The sequence below is a fragment of the Lissotriton helveticus genome, chromosome 12 (genome assembly GCF_964261635.1).
Source record: "Lissotriton helveticus chromosome 12, aLisHel1.1, whole genome shotgun sequence".
NCBI lineage: Eukaryota > Metazoa > Chordata > Amphibia > Caudata > Salamandridae > Lissotriton > Lissotriton helveticus.
Genome location: NC_136073.1, coordinates 88,088,545 through 88,110,487, shown reverse-complemented (window position 1 = coordinate 88,110,487; position 21,943 = coordinate 88,088,545). Strand labels below are relative to the sequence as shown.

General features: G+C 42.7%; 1 protein-coding gene across 1 annotated transcript in view; it reads right to left on the bottom strand.

Annotated features, from left to right (window-relative positions):
* Positions 1-19,333, bottom strand: part of LOC144797896 (vomeronasal type-2 receptor 1-like) — a 151,502-nt gene extending 132,169 nt beyond the window's left edge. The window contains exons 1-2 of the mRNA XM_078668698.1: positions 17,585-19,333; positions 16,435-16,490 (exon numbers count right to left, since the gene is read on the bottom strand). Coding sequence (XP_078524824.1) covers positions 16,435-16,490; positions 17,585-19,333 — 1,805 coding nt within the window. The remainder of the gene's footprint in view (positions 1-16,434; positions 16,491-17,584) is intronic.
* Between the last annotated feature and the right edge of the window lie 2,610 nt (positions 19,334-21,943).

Below are 21,943 nucleotides of genomic sequence, written 5' to 3'. Positions count from 1 at the left end.
CAACCGTATTTAATGTAGATTCTACCCTTAAAATACTGAGTTGAAATGTCGCAGGTCTTGCATCTAAATGAAATTGACCAGACTGGTTGGAGTTAGTTCACAACCAAGATATTGTAATGTTTCAAGAGACCAGGGCAACCCGGGAGTTATTCTTCGAGGGGTTTGGATGTTTTAGCATCATAGCTCCTAGCCCAGATTCGGGATGGCCGGCTGGAGGCCTTTCAACCTGGATTAATATTAGGGCAGGGGGCCGTGCCAGGGTCCTCCATACTAATAATGACAAATTTCAGGACATAATTTATACACAGGGATTTTGTTTTATTTAATTAATTTTTATAATAGCGATTTTAGGAACGTCCCCAATATGAACTTTATCAAGTTGTTTACCTTTATTTCTAATTTACAGACAGCCAATCGTGGTGTTCAACCTAAGGGCATTTGCTTAGGAGACATTATAATGTAAAAATCTCAAAGGGTATTTATTCAGCCATCTACCCCACTGATATGGCACCGTTATGCCATAGTGGGGACCAGTTCCTAGATCTCCTATGTTCTAATAACTTTCTAGATGTTATGGAGCTTGCAGCTGTGCCAATGAGGGATGGCCATATAGAACCTACCTATAAAGGCAGGAGCCCGACCTCTACTATTGATTATATTTTTATTACTACTTGCCTAGAAAACTGTGTATTAAAAGCTGAGGTGATTACCAGACTTCAGGGTGATCACAACCCGATTAATTTAACTCTGAGTTTTGCGTCCAGGCCAATTTTTGATAACAAGCAGGGTGCTTGGGATTTCACCCCCACTACTGCCAACCTTAGACTGGATTGGCGTGGTATAGATAATAAAGTGGTATTTGATAGGATGGTAAGATCTTATCCTGATCTGATTAACACTTGTTTGATGTTTAAAGAATGCAACCCGGAGGTAGTTGGTGCTTTTTCAGAGCTTTGTATAGGTATTTAATCATTGTTGTCTAGGCCCAACAAGAAAATTCACTCAGACCCAGGTTGGTTTAATGCTGACTGCTCCTTAGCTAATATAGCCCTTCGAAGGGCGCTTGCTAATAAACCCAGAGATAGCTCTCTCATCAAATCATTTAGGTCAACTTACAAAAGAGCTATAGCAATTAGAAAGTAGGAGATTACAAAAGAGCACTGGGAAAGCCTTACTCGGGCCACCACTTTAAAAAAGTGGCAAGGATTTCTGTTTGGCTGTTAAAGGCATGAGGTCTCTGGGAAACCCTATGTCGTCAATCAGTTGCAATATCTCTAGTGAGTCTTGGGAAGCTCATTTCAGCAAGATTTATGCTGCCCCGGCTCCATCTTCGGCTATCAAAGAGTACACACTAACTACTAGGGTACCAATTGATTTATCGGAGGTAGAGGAGGCTATTGATCAGAGCCTGGGATGCAAAGCTCCCGGGCCCGACAGTTTGCCTATTGACCTTATTAAAAGCTACTCAGATTTTTGGGCGCCTCTATTGCTAAATGTTTTTAATAATTTAAATAATTGTCCCATACCTCATACATGGTCCTCCAGTATTATAGTGCTGATTTTTAAGAAGGGGGACCACTCAAACCCGAGTTGTTACAGGCTGATCTCCCTGATCGATAATACTCTGAAAATTTTAGGGAGGGTCTTGTACAATAAGATTAGGTCATGGGACGAGGAATGTCAGATTTTACATTCGTGTCAGTTGGGGTTCAGGAGCAGCATCGGCACTGTGGAACAATGCCTTAACCTCAACTTGATTATTGGCAAATACAACATAGCTAAGAAAACACCACTTTATCTGGCTTTCATGGACCTTACGTCAGCCTTTGACTTTGTCAATAGGTCTCGGCTGTGGACCACTCTTTTAAATTATGGGCTGGAAGAGTCCCTCGTATCTTTTTTAGCTTATTTGCATAAAGATCTACACACCCGAGTACGCTTTAGCAGTTATGGTGAGGTTTCCAAAGACATTGAGTAAGGTAGGTGGGTCAGGCAGGGCTGTGTCCTGGCCCACCTCCTATTTATCTTATATATCAATGATTTAAACAAGTCTCTGATAACATTAACTCAGGATGTTCCATACATCAATGGTAATAAACTTCCTGCACTGTTATATGCCGCGATGCGGTGCTGATGGGGCGTACCCCAAAAGCTCTCTGTATCTTGGTGCGTGGTTTTGTAGAGTTGATGGCAGCCCTGGATGTATGCACCAATTTCAAAAAATCTGTTTTAATGGCGTGTGGGTCTAAGTAGTATTTTAATTCATCAATAGTTTTAAATTCCAACTGTTTACAGAGCACTTGCACTTTCCCATATCCTGGTTTGGTATTTGCATCGAATGGATTGTGGACTGATCATGTGGCCCATTGTAGGAGGAAGTTCACAAACTCTACTAATATGATACTTGGCTCCCAAAGCCGAGGAACACAGAGGTGGTATCCGCCACTGTCAAGATTTTTAGACTCCAATGCATACCTATCGCAACTTATGGTGCCGAAGTTTGGGGTCATGCTAACAGTGGCAGCATCCAGGGTGAATAGAATAGATTTTGTCGCAAAATCCTGGGTGCACCCATCTATATATTGAAGGTTACATTAAGGCTCGCCCAGCCCTATTTTGGTTGAGAATCTGGAAAAATCCTGCAGCTCAACTCACCAGAGAGATAATATCAGACTGCCTGAAATGTGATAGGGGGGTGGATATACCATGGCTGGCGTTCACAAAAGTTTAGTTAGTGTGAATCACAAATCTGTATTTTTTAAATCCCTCAGACCTCGGTACCATTAGCAGTAAATCCCTTCAAAGGGCCCTCTATGCATTGTACAAGAATGCTAGACTTGCCATAAAGCGTAAAAAAAGGTCAGACATTAGATATGTGCACATTGAGAATGTCTCATGTGCGGTTTCCAGTTACCTGTTAAAACCGATCGGCCTTTGGGAAAGGGGTTTACTCTTCCGGCTGAGGACTGAAACCATGAAATTCATGCTCTAATTTCCCTTGGGTTTCACTCCTAATCTTGACCTCTTTCCATGTCCATGCAATAATCAACATAAACATCGATGCTGCACTTTTTTACTTTTTGGTTCTTATTATTTAATATTTACTAAAAGTTTTCGGATTCCTTACTTTAAAGCCTCATCCGAGATTGATTATAAGACAGCTTATGGGAAGGTCATTGCTCTAAAAGACGATGAACTAACCATTCGGTTTGAATCTTTCCTGAAGGTGGTGGTGCGCACTCATAACTCTATGCGCCCCTGCTGAATTATAGCGCTTTACTTCATTGTTTTTAACCTGTATGCCATATGTTCTTAATGATTTGTTCCATTATCAGTTTGTGCATTGTATTACTGGCGGTCCAATTTTAATCTTAATCTTAGTGAATGCCTTTATTGTGTCTCTGTTTCTGTACTTTTATGGATATGCACTTTTATCTGAATAAAGTTTATATTGATTGATTCATTGATTTAGGTGCATATTCACCTAGGCGGGTGGTTTTGTTTGCATACTGTCCTCTTAGTGTTCGCCCCCAGCTTCTTTGCCTATTAGTAGACTGATGGCCATTTTGTATGCTGAGTACATGCAGCCTAATGGTCTGTTCAGCTGCATGGATAAAGTCATGATACTCTCACTGTATCTGTTCACTTTACAAAGATATCCTTTATTTATTTTTGTCACAGTAAAAACAAATTGGTGGAAAGATGAATCATTGACAGACCTCTTGGAGCTTGGCGGAAGAGTTACCTCAGCCGTTTCTTCATTAGCACCTAAGTAAGTCCTGTACCTCTTGGCGGGGCTCTACTTCCAAAAAGTGTACGCCTCCCAGCTTGGTGAGTGTGGGTATAGACATCTTCGGCGTGAATTGAAGTGAGGTTGGTGGCAAATGAGGAAAGAAAATCATTGACAGAGTAAAAAGTTTGTCAATTGGGAATATGGTAGAGTGGTAAAATGCAGCGTGTTTGTATTTTTTTATTGTAATTTATCACTGTGTTAATGAAGTACAAATGGCGGAGTTAGAATACATTTGTGAATATTTGTATTGTGGCTATGAGTCAGTGGTATGTACTTGCGGCTCGATTGGTGAATACTGGAGTTCGTATAGCCAAATTTCAGCCCCTGATGCCCCTAATAACTCAATGTAGTTTACATGTTGATAACTTGACATGAGCAGCATGCGATGTGTATAGGATTACCTCCTAGATTCAGGGCTGTAAGTGAGCTGTGTCCTGCCTGGGCCCAGCCCTGGCAGTTCTAAAAAGCAGGTGCAGAGACGGGTCTCTATCGAGCGCTCCATTTTTGCCCTCACCCTCACGGTGGAAAAAGAAATCTTAACTCTGCAATAGTGTCACTCTTCACTGCCTTTGAGGTAACTTCAAAGAGAATCGTTATAGTTCATTTACCGTCTTATCATTTCAGAACTGAAGTGTTTTCAATATTCCATACAATGAAGTCGTAGTTGGTGCTTATTTATCAAATGCAACTAAAAACCACTGACAAAGCCAATCGTCCTGGCTTGTTGTAGGTGTAGTGTTGCTTGTTGTATTACATATCTGGATGCAATGACAGAAGCAGCAAAATACCAGCTGGGTGGCACATTATGCTAAGCACTGATTTTTAGCTTATGTGTTTTTAAGCCACACCCTTAATTACATTAACCCCGCCCTTTGAAAGTCCACCCCCCCCAGTTTTTGTCTAGATTATTTTGCAGATCTTTCAAATCGGGTGCTTCACTACAATACCATTGTGAGTGCTAACGCGGGATTACTGGTTACTAATTATCTTACCAAATCCCATTTCCTGTCGACTGAATCGTTGGTACCTGTCTTGAGTAAAAGGTAATCTCGCAATAAAGCAATCAATTTAAGAACTTACACCACTCTAAATGACCACTGACCAAAATTAAGTTTTAAAGATTTAATATAAAGTCAAAGATGACTGAAGATACAAACTTCTCAAAATGAGATTAAGAAGATAAATCGGTATCACTATGAACATGAACTTTTTGAATAGTCTGAGTCTGAAGAACAAAATAATAAGTACAACTTCCAATAACATGAGCGTTGCCAAAATGAATACAAGTTGCAACCTCAAAGTCATTACAGAAAAGAAAATTAAGGTTAGTCTGTCCCTACACTATATTAAGTGACATCCCTACTTAGCAAGATCTTAACCCTCTAGGTGTCAGCCGTGGTGACTTCCTAAGAAGATCACGCACTTCTCTTTGTCTCTTCTCTGATGATGGGTCTCTCCTGATCAGCCTATCTGCCTACCCATCCGCTTCCTTAGGCTCCCAAAATCATCTGTTCTGCTCTCCTCCCGGGTCGCTTTCCCTAATACCAAATCACATTTCCAATAGAAACGCCCCTTGGGACGCCCCTCACGTGGTACATCTTTGCGCTGTAAACTCCATGATGGTACTCTTGAAGACCCTCGTTATAGTTGACCTTGGTTCCCAGGCTCCTTCTTCCGTGCGCTGATACCCCCTGAAATTCCTGGAAACTCCTACAGGCCTGCGCAAGGCGCCACTGAACAAAGTCCCTTTCATTCGAGCTGATTAGGACCCTCGCACCTGCATACAGCTCATCCTGCAGTGGGCCTCAAATTCCAGACTCCACCATATCTTTGGTCATAAAACACTCTCAAAGCTCCATGCTGGACACCTCACGACCTCTCCTCTAACGAGCATATGGCAATTTAAACTACATGACATTATCTGCTCTGGCCTAATTGATTTACATGCAGCAGGTCCCTGCACTCTTAAAACGTGAACTTGATTTAAACAGCAAACATTCTTAACTAGCATACGTTTCTAAAATAACACATCTATAAAGCATATACTTTTAACCCTAAGTTCAATAGTACATTTGGAAGAACCATGTCAACCTTATCTCACGTAAATTTAGCAGCACGTTCAGGTTTGCTGTGAATTGCCCTAAGGCCTACACATAATACTGGATTTTCAAAGTTACATTTAATTTGGACATGACTCTTTTTAACATGAGAACATGAGGTTTTCACATATATTCCAACATTTCTACATTAATCTCACACCGTTATAATTTATAGTTACTCTACTTAACATTCTATACGTTTCACTACTGAATATAAACCACTCTGTATATTTCACTCCTGAATATAAAATACTCGTGTGTAAAACATGTTTAAACTAACTACGTGCTTGTAAATATGGTGTACTTATACATTTTTTCAAACTCGAGCTCTCTCAGTCCCCCCTTTGATGACCTTCAGGGGTCATCATCACCAAGACACTAAAAATGTAGAACCTTTTAAAGTGAAGTCAGGACAGTACCACTTCTTTTCATACTCTCTAATGCTTTCAGACTTTTATATTGAGTGTCCTGCATCGCTGTCAACTCTTCTTCCTGTTTCTTCATAGTTCTCTGCAACCTATTTGCTCTATAACATTGATACAAACGCACCAATCCCCACAAAGTGATTACACAAATCACTACTATGATGATGGGCTTCAATATGTACCAAACGATACCCTTTCCTAAGTTGGCAAACCAACTTCCAACTTTACCCATTCCATGGCCTACTTTTTCCCACACATTTACCTTTGCCAGGTCCTCAATTTCGTAGTGTATGGCAGTGATGTTTTGTATACTAGGCACTCGCACCCTACTTGATCTTCTAAGACCCTCCTCGGCTTGATCCTGGATATCTTCTTCTGGATCTGAGTCTTCGGATATAGGAGTAAGCGTTTCTTCCTGGGCCGACCTCAAACTTAGCCTTCTTCTCCTTGTTGGCCAAGTGGCAGCTCCAAGCCTTATTCTCCTATTTCTTGTCCTCCCACTTGGTTCTTGGTCGCTCCGATACGGATCTGAGTCTGAGTCGTATTCACTTCTGCTCTCTCCTTCAGTTGCGTCTTCTGTCTCACTGCCGTCCTGCCTTCGCTCTTCTTCTGAATCCGATGCGTTCCCAACTTCTTCCGACACCTCCTCAGCTGCCTCAATCCCTTCTTGCGACTCTTCTTCCACTTCCGGGCTTTCGTCTGGGATGGGAGCTGTTCCTTCTAGAGGTGCTGGAACTCTTCCAGTATGGGATGCATGGATCCAATTTGGCAGCCCCCCGCACTTCACCGCGGTGTTCGTTATCAGGATTACCTGAAAGGGCCCACGCCAGCGAACATCTAGGCAGTTCTTCCGGACGTGCTTTTTAACCAAGACCCAGTCCCCTGGGTTCAGGTCATGACACAGGTTCCTCGCTGCTGGAACTTCAGCCGCATGCACCTGAAGGGACACAGAATGGATGGCGTCAGACAGTCCTTTACAATAATCCAAGATCAGATCATCTGTAATATTCAATAGAGCAGTAGTTGGAACTGTAGGAAGTCTCATGGCCCTCCCCATCAGGATCTCGTGGGGAGAAAGACCTGTCCTCCTGTCAGGGGTGCTGCGCATGCTCATGAGCACTAAAGGAAGAGCATCTGGCCAACTCAAAGATGTGGATGCCACTACTTTAGCCAATCTATTCTTCAACGTGCCGTTCACTTGTTCCACAATTCCTGAAGCTTCTGGTCGATAACTACAATGCAGCTTTTGGTCGATATTCAGTGTGGAGCACAACATCTTCACTATTTCGCTGTTAAAATGTTTTCCTCTGTCCGATTCCAAAGAGGCAGGCACCCCGAAGCGCGGTATCAACTCCCTGAGCAACAATTTAGCCACTGTGAGTGTATCGCACCTGCGTGTAGGGTACGCTTCAACCCATCTGGAAAATACGCATACAATCACCAACACATACCGAAGGCGATTGACTCTTGGCATTTCGATGAAATCTAGTTGCATTCTATTGAAAGGCCCCCCCCGACCTCCCAATGTGACTCAGTGTGACTGGTGTTCGTTTGCCTACGTTCAGCTGTTGGCAAGTAACACATCGTTTACATACTGATTCTGCTGCTATTCTAAATTTAGGGCAATACCAAGTTTGCCTAAACACTCTCATCATAGCATCCCTTCCTAGATGTACTGGACCATGTATTTCTCTCGCCATGGGATTAGCTAATTCTTCAGGTAACACAGCTCTCCCATCTGCTGAAACCCAAAAATCCATTTCACTTCGCACACAACCTGCTATTTCCCATGCCTTTTTCTCTGTTTCAGGTGCGTTCTCCTGCATTATTCTTAAATCCTCCCAAGTGTCTACAGTTTCTAACATCATACTTAATTCAGTCTTTTCTTCTGCACCTTCTATTTCCACCTTTGAGAAAGAATAACTTTGTTCCGCACAATAGCGTGCGACTTCATCAGCATATCTATTACCTTGTGACACAAAATCTGTATTCTTAGTATGAGCTACACACTTCACTACTGCGATGTCAACAGGACCTTGTAATGCTTCTATCAGCAATCGCACAAATTCTCCATTTCGAATGGGCGAACCAGAGGAGGTCATGTAACCCCTCTGAGACCACAACTGCCCGAAATCATGAACCACACCGAAACCATATTGGCTGTCCGTGTAGATGGTGACTCTCTTTCCATTTCCTGCTATGCAGGCACGAGTTAGGGCAATAATCTCTGCTACCTGTGCGGAATGTACTCCTTCCAGGCAAGCGGCTTCCACAACTCCAGTAATGGTACAAACAGCATAAGCTGCTCTCAACCGACCAGTATCGTCTCTTAAACATGAGCCATCAACAAAGTAAATTTCATCGGGGTCAGACAATGGCTCATCCACAATATCTGGTCTGGGTTTCGTGCATAGTTCAGTCACATCAAGGCAATCGTGGTCTTCACATCCTTCGCCTTCTATTACCGTAGGTAATGGCATCAAAGTAGCAGGATTCAAGACAGAGCATCTCCTGAGAGTCACGTTCTCTGCGGCAAGTATAACTTGCTCGTAGCGCGTGAGCCTGCTATTGGTCAGATGCTGCGTCTTCGTCCTGGTCATTAACAATTCAACTGAATGTGGTACATACACCACTACTGGATGTCCCATCACAATACTCTCGCTCCTTTCAATGCTGACACCCGTTGCAGCAACGGATTTGAGACATCCGGGCAACGCTGCGGCTACTGGATCTAATGTAGCCGAAAAGTATGCAACTGGTCTACGGGCATTACCGTGGGTCTGTGCCAAGACTGACAAAGCACATCCCTCTCTCTCACAGCAATAGAGTGAAAACGACTTTTCATAATCTGGCATTCCCAGAGCCGGAGCACGACATAAATCGTCTCTCAGCTGTAAAAACGCCACCAGACATTCTTCATCCCATGGTACCGGATCACTCACCTCCTTGTGCGTCAGTTTCTGTAAGGGCTTTGCTTTCAGTGAAAAGTTAACTATCCACTGTCGGCAGTAACCCACCATTCCTAAGAACATTCTAACTTCTCTCTGTGTTGTAGGTGCATTCATTTTCATTATCGCCTCAATCCTCTCTGGGGACACCTTACGTTTCCCTTTTTCTAACCTGTGCCCTAGATACTGTACTTCTGTCAAACAATACTGTAACTTGCTCGGAGATACCTTATGTCCATTTTCAGCTAAATGATTCAGTAAGGCAATTGAATCTACTTTACAAGCTTCCTCTGTTTCTGACGCAACAAGTAGGTCATCTATGTACTGTACCAGAACCGAATTCTGTGGCAGTACTAGATTCTCAAGATTCTTCTTCAGCAACTGATTAAAGATGGATGGGCTGTCTGTGAATCCTTGTGGGATTCGACACCATGTTAAAACGCGATCTTCCATTTTAAAAGCGAAAAGGTACCGGCTCTCTTCATCCAATGGGATTGAAAAGAAAGCCTGACAAAGATCTATCACTGTGAACCATTCTGCTTGACATGGTATTTGAAACAATATCACTGATGGATTCGGTACCACGGGACAACATGAAACGACTATGTTGTTAATCTTTCGTAAATCCTGAACTATCCTAAACTTCCCACTAGGTTTCTGCAAACCCATAATCGGGGAGTTACAAGGACTGCCCACGATTTCTTTCAGTATTCCTTGCTGTATCATTGACTCGATCACAGGCTTTATTCCTGCAATCGTTTCCTGTGACAATTTGTATTGAGGCGTTCTTGGAAACTCAACATTTGGTTTTACCAGAATTTTTACCGGTTCTACCCCTTTAATCAATCCTATATCTTCTCCTGTGAAATCCCACACCTCTGACGCCACTGCATCTCTTAAGTCTTGTGGAAGATCTTCTACCGTCAGAGTAGGATATAGTTCTACACAGAATTTTGAATTGGCCACCTTAAAGGTAGCATCATCGTCGGTAGTCTGTACCTCCACTCCTTGTGGGGTGCAGTATATGGTGCAATTCAATTTGCATAACAAATCCCTACCTAACAGACATACCGGACTCGAGTCACAAACCACAAACTGATGTTCGTTCATATGATTTCCTATTTTCACAGATACTGGTTCTGTCAAAGGACTAGTCATTCTCTTATTTGCGACTCCTACCACCTGAATTGTTTCCCCTGACATCGGCAAGTCTGGAACCACCGCTGATCTCAGAGTCGAACGAGTAGCCCCAGTATCCACTAAGAACGTAGTGGGACACCCTGCCACTTCTGCCTCAACAAATGGCCCTCTTTGATCCACTTCTAGGACTGCCCCGAGGGTACAATCCTCTTCACTGCTCACCCGTTGTCCTGTCAATGGATCAATGTAATAACATTTTTCTTCCTCAATAAACAGAGGCATTTGTTTAAAGACCTTTCCTCCAGCTGTTATCTTCGGTGGCTGTGGGAATTGGGCCCGTGGAGCCGAAGTCCCCCCTTTGGCCACCTTATTACTTGGGACTGTCACCTTTTGCACTGGGTCTTCTTGGACCTGTTCTTCTACTTCTAGCTCCCCATTTTCAGGGTTAAAGGGACACTCGCGTCGCCAATGCCCCACCTGGTGACACAGATGACACTTTGTTGTTTTCTTTAAAGTGGCAAAGTCTATCCTAGGTCTCTGCCCTTCTTCATTATCTTTGTTCTGACCATTTGGTTTTCGTCCCATCCCCTGCTTCTGCTGGCCACCCTTCCCAGCGGACTGCATTTGCACCACCATCAATTTCTCCTTTAGATTCTTGGCTTTAGAATCTATCTCGTCACTGCAGTACCTCGCATATCGTAAAATCTCATCTAGTGGTTTGTTCTGCCAACAGATTAAATGTTGCTGTATCATCAAACAAATATCAGGTCTCAACCCCAAGACAAACTTTGACACGAACTGCCCTATGTCTTTGGGATCCATTACATCTAGTCCACTGTATTGCTTGAATGTTTTCAACAATCTTTCATAAAACTCGTGAACTGTCTCCTTGGGTTCCTGCCTTGTTCGGTCTATTTTTACCCAATCTATATCCTGTGGTGGTACCTTATCTTTCAGCCATGCTATTACCCTTTCATACTTTTGCATGACAATCTGGGACGGTCCATTAGTCCGAGCATCCCTCACTGGTTCAGTATTTGGCCATTCAACACTAGTCTTACAAGGGGTCCACAAATCAGATGGGACCACGATGTCAAACAACGTGTTCAAATCAATCCACAATACCTTCGAAATTTTAACAAACCTTTCTACCTGCTTATACCACTCTACTGGATTGTCCCGCAACTTCGGAAATGAGTTGGTAAATGCAGCTAAATCTCCTCTACTCCAGGGCACATGTACATAATTTCCGTTTGATATTTCTCGCAAAGGGAATGCCTCCATCTGCATTACCCTTCCCTCAGGGGTCATCACATTTGTACTTCGCCTAACTGTGCCCTTTTTCGACCACCTTTCTTCCCATTTATCCAGTTCTCTCCACACTCTTATCCCTGTTACCAGCTCTCTTATGTGTGTTTTTAATCCAGTAGTTCTCTTCTCATCTAGATCCTGGTCTGCGTACTGTAACCTGTGGTTACTCTGTAATGCCCTTGTCCTAGATAAATCCACGGCATACCTGTCTGCCAAATCAGTCAATTTCTCATGAAACGCTCTAGCTTTCCTAGTAATATCCTTTGCCATGAACAATAACTCATCCTGTTCATACAATTCTATCCTTTCCAAAGGTAATGTTCCATCTATTATCTCGTCAATATCTGATTTTAAACTAGTAACATCAAGCCTTTTTGCCTTAATTTCAGCTTTCAAGACACTCAATTTAGCTCCTCCATCCGCATCTCTCCCATCCCAGCTCCGAGATCTACGTTTAGGTATTGGTGAGTTATAGGGAGTCCTCCCCTGTTCCCATCTCTCTAGATCCCATGCCTTTCCGTCTTCTCGGGGTGGGTGGTGAAACACTCCTTCATGCCTCATAGCCCCTCTCTACCCCTCCGGGCTAGTTTCACGGGATGCAGGGTAAGATGTTCCATTACTCCCTCTTTCTTCCCTACTTCCCTGTGATTCCTGATTATTCGAGGCGTGGCGGGACCTATCGCTGTTCTCCTTTCTCCAATGTTGAACGTCTTCCCCGAGTGTATGATGAAGGCACCTAAACCTATTCTGAAAAGCCCGTACCGCCTCATCTCCTCCCTTCCCCCAGAGACGGGACATTTCCTCACATTCTACAATCCTAGTATTTTGTTCCGGCTGTTCTCTCTGATTTGTAGGACATGCATCCCCTCTATTCTCTTGACTTTGGCCTTCCCGGCCCTGACTGCTTTCGCTGGCCCCACAATGAGATACAGTCCCGTTACCCCTGCTTTCCCACTCTGGTTCCGTTCTTGTCCTGTTACTCGGAGATACTATGGACCCGTCCCATTCCCTCAAATCAGCTCTTAACTCTGAAAAAGATCTTGGCCGCGGTCCCCTTAGATCCATTGGTCCTCTCGGACCTCCCTGTTCTGAATTGGGACCGACAGTTGTGTCTAATGGGGTGTTCCACGTTACCGAACCTGGTAATTGTTTCCATGCATTCGTCACATTATTCCTCCTTTCCATCTCAATCCTTTCCCTATCCAATTGCCTTTGTTGTTCCCCTCTATCTCTCTCAGAATTATAGATCGAAACTATGGGTCCTATGGTAACAGGCACTTGAAGAGCGTCTGGCAATCCCACAGACTCAACCCTTTCTGTGGTTGGCGTTTTCTGCACCACAAACCTTCCCACTACACTCTGTACAGTGTTGTTTGGAGATGTTTCTCCGCCTTTGCTAGGTGTCCATTCCGATATAGGGAGTGGTGTATATCCCTCTATCTCATTCCCATCCTCCCTTGCGAGCCCTCTATCTTCTATCAACTCCACTCTCGGAGGTGGTCTATCCATTAACAATCTGTTTATCAGATTGTCCTCCGACTCGCTTTCCTCGTCTTCTTCCATGAGGTTTCCTCCTCCTGACACCTCCCTCATCGGATACATTTTCTCCACCTCAATAGTCTGTACTCTCCAACGCTTTTCCTCCTCATCCCATTTGGAATCTCGCACTGCCCTTACCGATCGCGTCAGCCTTTGTTGACGCCTGTTCAAATTTCGGTCGTGTGCAGCCTTAATCCATGCATTAAGAGCCTCAAACTGTGTTGGTCTGGGCGAGGGTTTCAATGAGGACATGGTTGCTTTCAGCCGATGTAACACCTCTAATTTAAACGTCCCGTACTTCGGGAACTGCATTTCCTCATTCCCTTCCGTAAGCTTATTCCAAGCCCCAATCCACAATATCGTATGCAGCCCAACATTCGTTGCCATATAATGAGCTGGCGTACCCTCTGGGGGAGCCTCTTCCCCGTAATAATGTTCACTTCGTTTACGTTTAAAAATCCCTTTCAAACACTTAAAACACTTCATGATTTCTCTTTTCTCCGCGTTTGTTTACTTCCTGATGATATTCCACCAATCTCGGCGCCGTTCTCACTAACTGGCCTATCCGTACGCGACTTTCCTCCGACGTCACTCTAGCCGCCCAACCAGAGCGCGGCTCTAGCTAACGTCACACCAACCGCTCAATCACAGCGCGGCTCTAGCCGACGTCACCCGTCCCCCTTCGCAGCAGTTCCCCTCCTTTCTCAGCTCGTCTCCTCGGTCATGCACGCATCCCATTCATACTCTGAAAAATGATTACTTCCGTCCAAGCGATCACCTTTCTTTGACTGTACGCCCACAGTCTTTCTGTAGTTGTCACCTTAACTTGGCAAAATGTCTTTCCGTTTACTTCCAGACAATCGCCTTCTCCGATAGGTTACTCACACGCAGTAACTTTCGACCAGCGTCCGTTACTCATACACTCACTCTTACACTCCCCCTATCTTGGATCCACGGCGGTCAATGGTACCTCGTGACCTCCGTACTATGGTCGACAACTACCCTGGATGTTCGATACACCCAAAACCACTTAAGCTCTGGCCTGAACTTAAGATTTCACCAGTTCACCCGTTTACCAGGTTACCAGTTTACCAGGTTGCGCGCGCTCACAACCTTCTCTCATTCACACTACAGGCATTCAACTCCGCAAGACATTACAATACAAATACAACACAAAACACCGCAATCTGTTCACGCATGACCCTTTTTATACTCACTCTCCGATACTGCTGCTTTTCTCGCACCGTCTGCACCTTTCGGCACACGATTCTTCCGCTGCTCGTCTCTCGGCGTCTCGGGCCTTGGGGTAAACTAACCTCTCTAGATTACCTTCCTCAAGAAGATAACCATCCTCACTCTGCTACCAACTGCTAACGCGGGATTACTGGTTACTAATTATCTTACCAAATCCCATTTCCTGTCGACTGAATCGTTGGTACCTGTCTTGAGTAAAAGGTAATCTCGCAATAAAGCAATCAATTTAAGAACTTACACCACTCTAAATGACCACTGACCAAAATTAAGTTTTAAAGATTTAATATAAAGTCAAAGATAACTGAAGATACAAACTTCTCAAAATGAGATTAAGAAGATAAATCGGTATCACTATGAACATGAACTTTTTGAATAGTCTGAGTCTGAAGAACAAAATAATAAGTACAACTTCCAATAACATGAGCGTTGCCAAAATGAATACAAGTTGCAACCTCAAAGTCATTACAGAAAAGAAAATTAAGGTTAGTCTGTCCCTACACTATATTAAGTGACATCCCTACTTAGCAAGATCTTAACCCTCTAGGTGTCAGCCGTGGTGACTTCCTAAGAAGATCACGCACTTCTCTTTGTCTCTTCTCTGATGATGGGTCTCTCCTGATCAGCCTATCTGCCTACCCATCCGCTTCCTTAGGCTCCCAAAATCATCTGTTCTGCTCTCCTCCCGGGTCGCTTTCCCTAATACCAAATCACATTTCCAATAGAAACGCCCCTTGGGACGCCCCTCACGTGGTACATCTTTGCGCGGTAAACTCCATGATGGTACTCTTGAAGACCCTCGTTATAGTTGACCTTGGTTCCCAGGCTCCTTCTTCCGTGCGCTGATACCCCCTGAAATTCCTGGAAACTCCTACAGGCCTGCGCAAGGCGCCACTGAACAAAGTCCCTTTCATTCGAGCTGATTAGGACCCTCGCACCTGCATACAGCTCATCCTGCAGTGGGCCTCAAATTCCAGACTCCACCATATCTTTGGTCATAAAACACTCTCAAAGCTCCATGCTGGACACCTCACGACCTCTCCTCTAACGAGCATATGGCAATTTAAACTACATAACTGTGTCCTTTGCCGGAATGCACTGTTCGAATTGGCTCAAATGCCAGGATGCTATATCCTAATTCTTAAACAAAATTCAACATCCGTATCCACATATATATACACATTCAGTAAGCCATCATTGTCTACGTAAAACATTTATTACTCAAATGAAAACTTATGTGGTGTTTCCAACGTGACTTTACTTGATTTATTCAAAATTCTTCATATTTTAGTTTTGCTTATTATCAAATCATACCATAGTCACAATTCATTTTCATTGTCAACAAAATGCAAATTAATTTGATAACTCAAAACTCATTATACATATCATTTTCAGTTAACATGATGGATTTATCAAAACTTGCGACGACTCCCTCCCAATGCATTTCGATGCCGAAGCATCTTCGTCAGGGGAATTATTCTACAAAAAAAATGTATACATTTCATGTAAAATAACATTAAATTGACATCCCTTGTCCCATCACTTTCCTTATTCATGCTTCACATGCTTTATTCATGCCATACAAATCAACATCATGCAATTAATAGTGTTCCAAAACAACCAAACCTACTAGCAGCATAAGCAACATGGTGCAGTTCTCGTGATGTTCCCTATACATGCTATTCAATTTTATGACAAGTGCAACCTCTGTTTACTGACCCCTGAACCGTGATCCCATTGTCACCGACTCCAAACCATTACGTGTAAAACTTAACACAAATCACCTGCCCGTAACGAAATGTAAATACCTGAAAAGCGTTCTGAAAAAACGATTCTCTCTGTAATAACAAATGCACATGACTAGTCAATCATTGCGTTGTGTGTTTGACCCATGACCCCTCCTGTCACCATTGCACCCCCGTGCTTACTTGGAAATAACGTTGCGCTCCACGCAACAGATAGTCTCCAGCTCCAGCTGTCCTGTCTGTAAAACGAAAACAATACTTGTAACTTTCCCGTCTTAAACCACCGTCTTCCACGAGCCCTCTTTACTCTAACTCTTACCTCGCTACTTAGCTCGTTCTTCCTCTTCTCCTCTACCCGCTGCAAGTTTACTAGGTGACTGCTGCGCATGACCGGACGTATTTTAAACGTCTGTCCTCAACGCGGGACCCACGCCCCGCCCACCATTTTCAAACCGGGTCCGTGTATGATACAGCAATATAATCTTACGGCAACCTCTCCTCTCTGTCAACAGGTGTATTGATTACAACCAAAAATGAATTATAAATTATCCCAGATTCGACAAGTGCACCTACACAATACTCCATACAACCAATACAAATAAAAATGGAAAAAAGACTATTAGACCTACAGCGCTACTATAAACCCTCAATTCAACCATGATTAAATTCCCCTAACCATTCATATTAAATGCGTGCCTGAACACACAAAATATAAAATATAAAATATAAATTATACAAACACTCAACTGTCACAAACCCTTGTATGCTCCTATCACCGTAAAAAATGTGGTGCTGTACAAAAATAAGTGCTATTTAGAGTAATGTGCTAGGCAAAAATTGCAGTCCATAAACATTAATTGCACTCCTCAAAAAATTAAATCCTGTATTAACAACTAATTCATCACCACGAATACAGATATATAAATAAGTTCTCTCATAAATAACATGAAAATTCAATCTTGTCATTTAGCCCACCGGGTTTAACGGTCTGGAGATACCTCATCCAGAATGTTTCTCTTTGGGCAATTCTTACATTAGGATCCACATGGGGTTCAACCAATACCTGCTCTAGTACAGTGTATCTGAGTTGAGGAATCGTGTGTTGCCTCTCTTTCCAATGTTGTGCAAGACTAGATTTTTCATTGCCTGTCCTGATGTTCGACTTATGCTCAGTGATCCTGATCTTAATTTTCCTCATAGTGCGGCCTACGTATACTAGGCCGCATGGACATTTGATAGCATATATTACTGAGCTGGTGTTACAGTCTGACGTGTGTCTCAATGTAATTTGTTTGCCTGTGTGTGGATGCGCAAATATGTTACCTAATAGTACGTTGCCACAATGACCACAGTTATAACATTTCTGCATCCCTTTGGCTGTTACTACAACCGGTTTCAATTGTTTACTCTTTAGCAACTCTTTGAGGTTCTTAGATCTGGATAAAGCGAAAATTGGAGTTTCAATGAAGACAGTTTTAAAGTCTTCCTCTTGCTCAATAAGTTCCCATCTCTTCAATATACATTTCTTAATCTTCGATGTGATTGTCGAATGTTTCAAAACACACACCTCTCTTTTTGATGTCGATTTCTCTGCCTTTTGAAGTAAGGTTTCTCGTGTTTTTAATGATACCTTTCTCTTAGCTTCTGTTAGGACTTGCTCCGGGTAGCCTCTACAACTATATTGTTGTGCCACATCCTCTATGTCTGTTTTTGCTTGTACATCATCACTGCTAATCCTTTTGATTCTGATAAACTGTGAGAATGGTAAGTGATTTTTTAAACTCTGTGAGTGAAAACTGGAATAGTGCAATGCGTTGTTTCTGTCAGTGGGTTTCTTGAATACCTTTGTGTTAAGGCGATCATCCTGCTTTGATATCGTTATGTCTAAAAAGTTAATGGTGTTCTGATCGATGGTGTGGGTGAACTTAATTCTGGAATGGCATGCATTCAGATTCTCTATGGACTTCTCTAACTGTGTTTTAGGACCCTGCCACACAATGAGGATGTCGTCTATGTAACGTGAGTACATTTTCAAATGTGTCGTCCACTCTGAATTCTCAAGTATGTGCGCTTGTTCAAACTTGGCCATAAAGATGTTTGCGTAAGTGGGCGCCCCCGTAAAGCCCATTGATGTGCCCGTCTTCTGGAGGTAGAACCTTGATTGCCAAGAGAAGTAACCATGATAGAGACAAAATTGTAAAATCTCCAATAAAAAGATGTTCAGCGATTCCTCGTATTCACTCCTCAGCAACATCCATTCCACCGCTTCTATACCTTTTTCGTGAGGGATAGATGTATAGAGAGCTGTTACATCAATAGTAGCTAACCATACTTCACTTTCACCTGACATTTGTAGAGTTGCCAACTTATTTAGACAGTCTGTGGTGTCCTGAATATAAGAGACCCACTGTTGTACCAATGGCTGCAGGTAGTAGTCCAAAAACTTTCCTATTGGCTCATGTATAGAGCCACATCCTGCCACAATCGGGCGAAAAGGTGGATCGTTCGCGTCCTTGTGCAATTTGGGCAACATGTAGATATGAGGTCTGTTAGGATATTCAGTTGTTAAGTATCTATAAGTCTTTTCATTAATCCAACCCAGACTCTTTGCCTTCTTCAAAATGTCTTCCAAAACAGTTTGAAACAACCCTGTTGGATCTGTATCCAGAGCTATATATGTATCGGCGTCCTCCACATGTGCTGTGACTTTTTGATTGTAATATGTGGTGTCCATCACCACCAAGGCGCCTCCCTTATCTGCTGCCTGAAATGTAAGATCCTGATTCTCCCTCAATGTTTTGAGTGTTGTCCATTCTTTTCTAGTCAAGTTGGTGCTCACCGATTCCTTCTTGTGTATGTCAACCAGATCCTTTTTTACAAGTAATTCAAATAGATCCAAAGTCTTGTGTGAGGTAGGTGGAATGAAAGTACTTTTTGGTTTAAATACTTTAGTCGATGTTTCCTTTTCTGGTAACTGAGGTAAATTGTGAAAGAACCATCTGAGTCGAAGTTTCCTCATGAACTTGTATAGAGCTACTTCAGTCTCTAATGAGTTAGTTTTGTACGTAGGTACAAAAGACATACCTTTATTGAGAACATTCAATTGACTGTCAGTGAGATTAGTGTTGGAGATATTGACCACCAAATCTCCTACCGATTTTTCCCTCTTGTTTTGGGCTTCTGTTGTTCTTTTTGAGGCTTGTCCCCTTCTGACCCTTTTGCGCTGCTCCCTTGAGGTGGATGATCGCTCCTCTGGCCTGCCTCTAAAAAAGACTCTCTATCAGTGCCACTGGTGGAAGCTCCTTGTTCTGCCCTTGAGGTGGGGCTTATTGGTGGTGCCGGAGGTCTATTTGGTCGGGTATCCTGTTCAGTCGCCACACTCTCTTCTGATGACGCTTGTGTTTTTCTGAATGGGCGTCTCTGGGCGTACACCTCAGCCCAGGTGTACACCTCATCCAACTTGTAGTCGATGGTATCCCTACGAAATTTCCTCAATTTTCTCTCATGTACTTCTTTCTCATGTGCCTCTATAGTTTCAGTGATGTCTTTCATTGCCTGATCTAGGTCTTCTTTTGTCATACGTGCCTCCAAATCAGTCTTCAAATCTTGAATTTCTGTCGCCAGATCTTTTAGTATGTCCGCTAGTTCTTCTATTATTAAAAGTATCAAGTCAAGCGAACACTTGTTTAAAATCGAGTACCATTTGACCATGAATGGTTTATTAAATTTGAAAAGCATTGGTTTTAATGCAATCCTTAATCCCCGCGGGATCCGTTTCACCCGGTGATACTGGATCAACGTTGAGGCGTGTAGCCTCTGGTTGACCTCTTTACGTAAAGTGTATTGTAGTTGCTTGAGTGCTTTGCTAGTTGAGCCTGGAGCTGCTTGGAATGCCCTGGCTTCCTTGATCAGTGAATAAATGTTAGTAGCTTCATCATCTGTGTAACCTTTTACCTCAGCTTGGTTTTCTGTCAAGTGTGATATTTCTTCAAAATTCATGATAATAGTCTATGCTTTACAGTATTGTCGGGTGCTGGTCACTAGTGGGGTAGTGAAGTAATATACAAAAAATAATTGTGTAACCTGCACACCACTTCGATTCAAAAAATGCTAATCTACCTTTTGTTTATTGTTAGTAATCGGTGCAGACCCGCTTCCTGACTCACCCCTGTCAGGTTGTAATAGTACTGCAAAAGCAGACACAACTGTGTCCTTTGCCGGAATGCACTGTTCGAATTGGCTCAAATGCCAGGATGCTATATCCTAATTCTTAAACAAAATTCAACATCCGTATCCACATATATATACACATTCAGTAAGCCATCATTGTCTACGTAAAACATTTATTACTCAAATGAAAACTTATGTGGTGTTTCCAACGTGACTTTACTTGATTTATTCAAAATTCTTCATATTTGAGTTTTACTTAAACCACCGTCTTCCACGAGCCCTCTTTACTCTAACTCTTACCTCGCTACTTAGCTCGTTCTTCCTCTTCTCCTCTACCCGCTGCAAGTTTACTAGGTGACTGCTGCGCATGACCGGACGTATTTTAAACGTCTGTCCTCAACGCGGGACCCACGCCCCGCCCACCATTTTCAAACCGGGTCCGTGTATGATACAGCAATATAATCTTACGGCAACCTCTCCTCTCTGTCAACAGGTGTATTGATTACAACCAAAAATTAATTATAAATTATCCCAGATTCGACAAGTGCACCTACACAATACTCCATACAACCAATACAAATAAAAATGGAAAAAAGACTATTAGACCTACAGCGCTACTATAAACCCTCAATTCAACCATGATTAAATTCCCCTAACCATTCATATTAAATGCGTGCCTGAACACACAAAATATAAAATATAAAATATAAATTATACAAACACTCAACTGTCACAAACCCTTGTATGCTCCTATCACCGTAAAAAATGTGGTGCTGTACAAAAATAAGTGCTATTTAGAGTAATGTGCTAGGCAAAAATTGCAGTCCATAAACATTAATTGCACTCCTCAAAAAATTAAATCCTGTATTAACAACTAATTCATCACCACGAATACAGATATATAAATAAGTTCTCTCATAAATAACATGAAAATTCAATCTTGTCATTTAGCCCACCGGGTTTAACGGTCTGGAGATACCTCATCCAGAATGTTTCTCTTTGGGCAATTCTTACATTAGGATCCACATGGGGTTCAACCAATACCTGCTCTAGTACAGTGTATCTGAGTTGAGGAATCGTGTGTTGCCTCTCTTTCCAATGTTGTGCAAGACTAGATTTTTCATTGCCTGTCCTGATGTTCGACTTATGCTCAGTGATCCTGATCTTAATTTTCCTCATAGTGCGGCCTACGTATACTAGGCCGCATGGACATTTGATAGCATATATTACTGAGCTGGTGTCACAGTCTGACGTGTGTCTCAATGTAATTTGTTTGCCTGTGTGTGGATGCGCAAATATGTTACCTAATAGTACGTTGCCACAATGACCACAGTTATAACATTTCTGCATCCCTTTGGCTGTTACTACAACCGGTTTCAATTGTTTACTCTTTAGCAACTCTTTGAGGTTCTTAGATCTGGATAAAGCGAAAATTGGAGTTTCAATGAAGACAGTTTTAAAGTCTTCCTCTTGCTCAATAAGTTCCCATCTCTTCAATATACATTTCTTAATCTTCGATGTG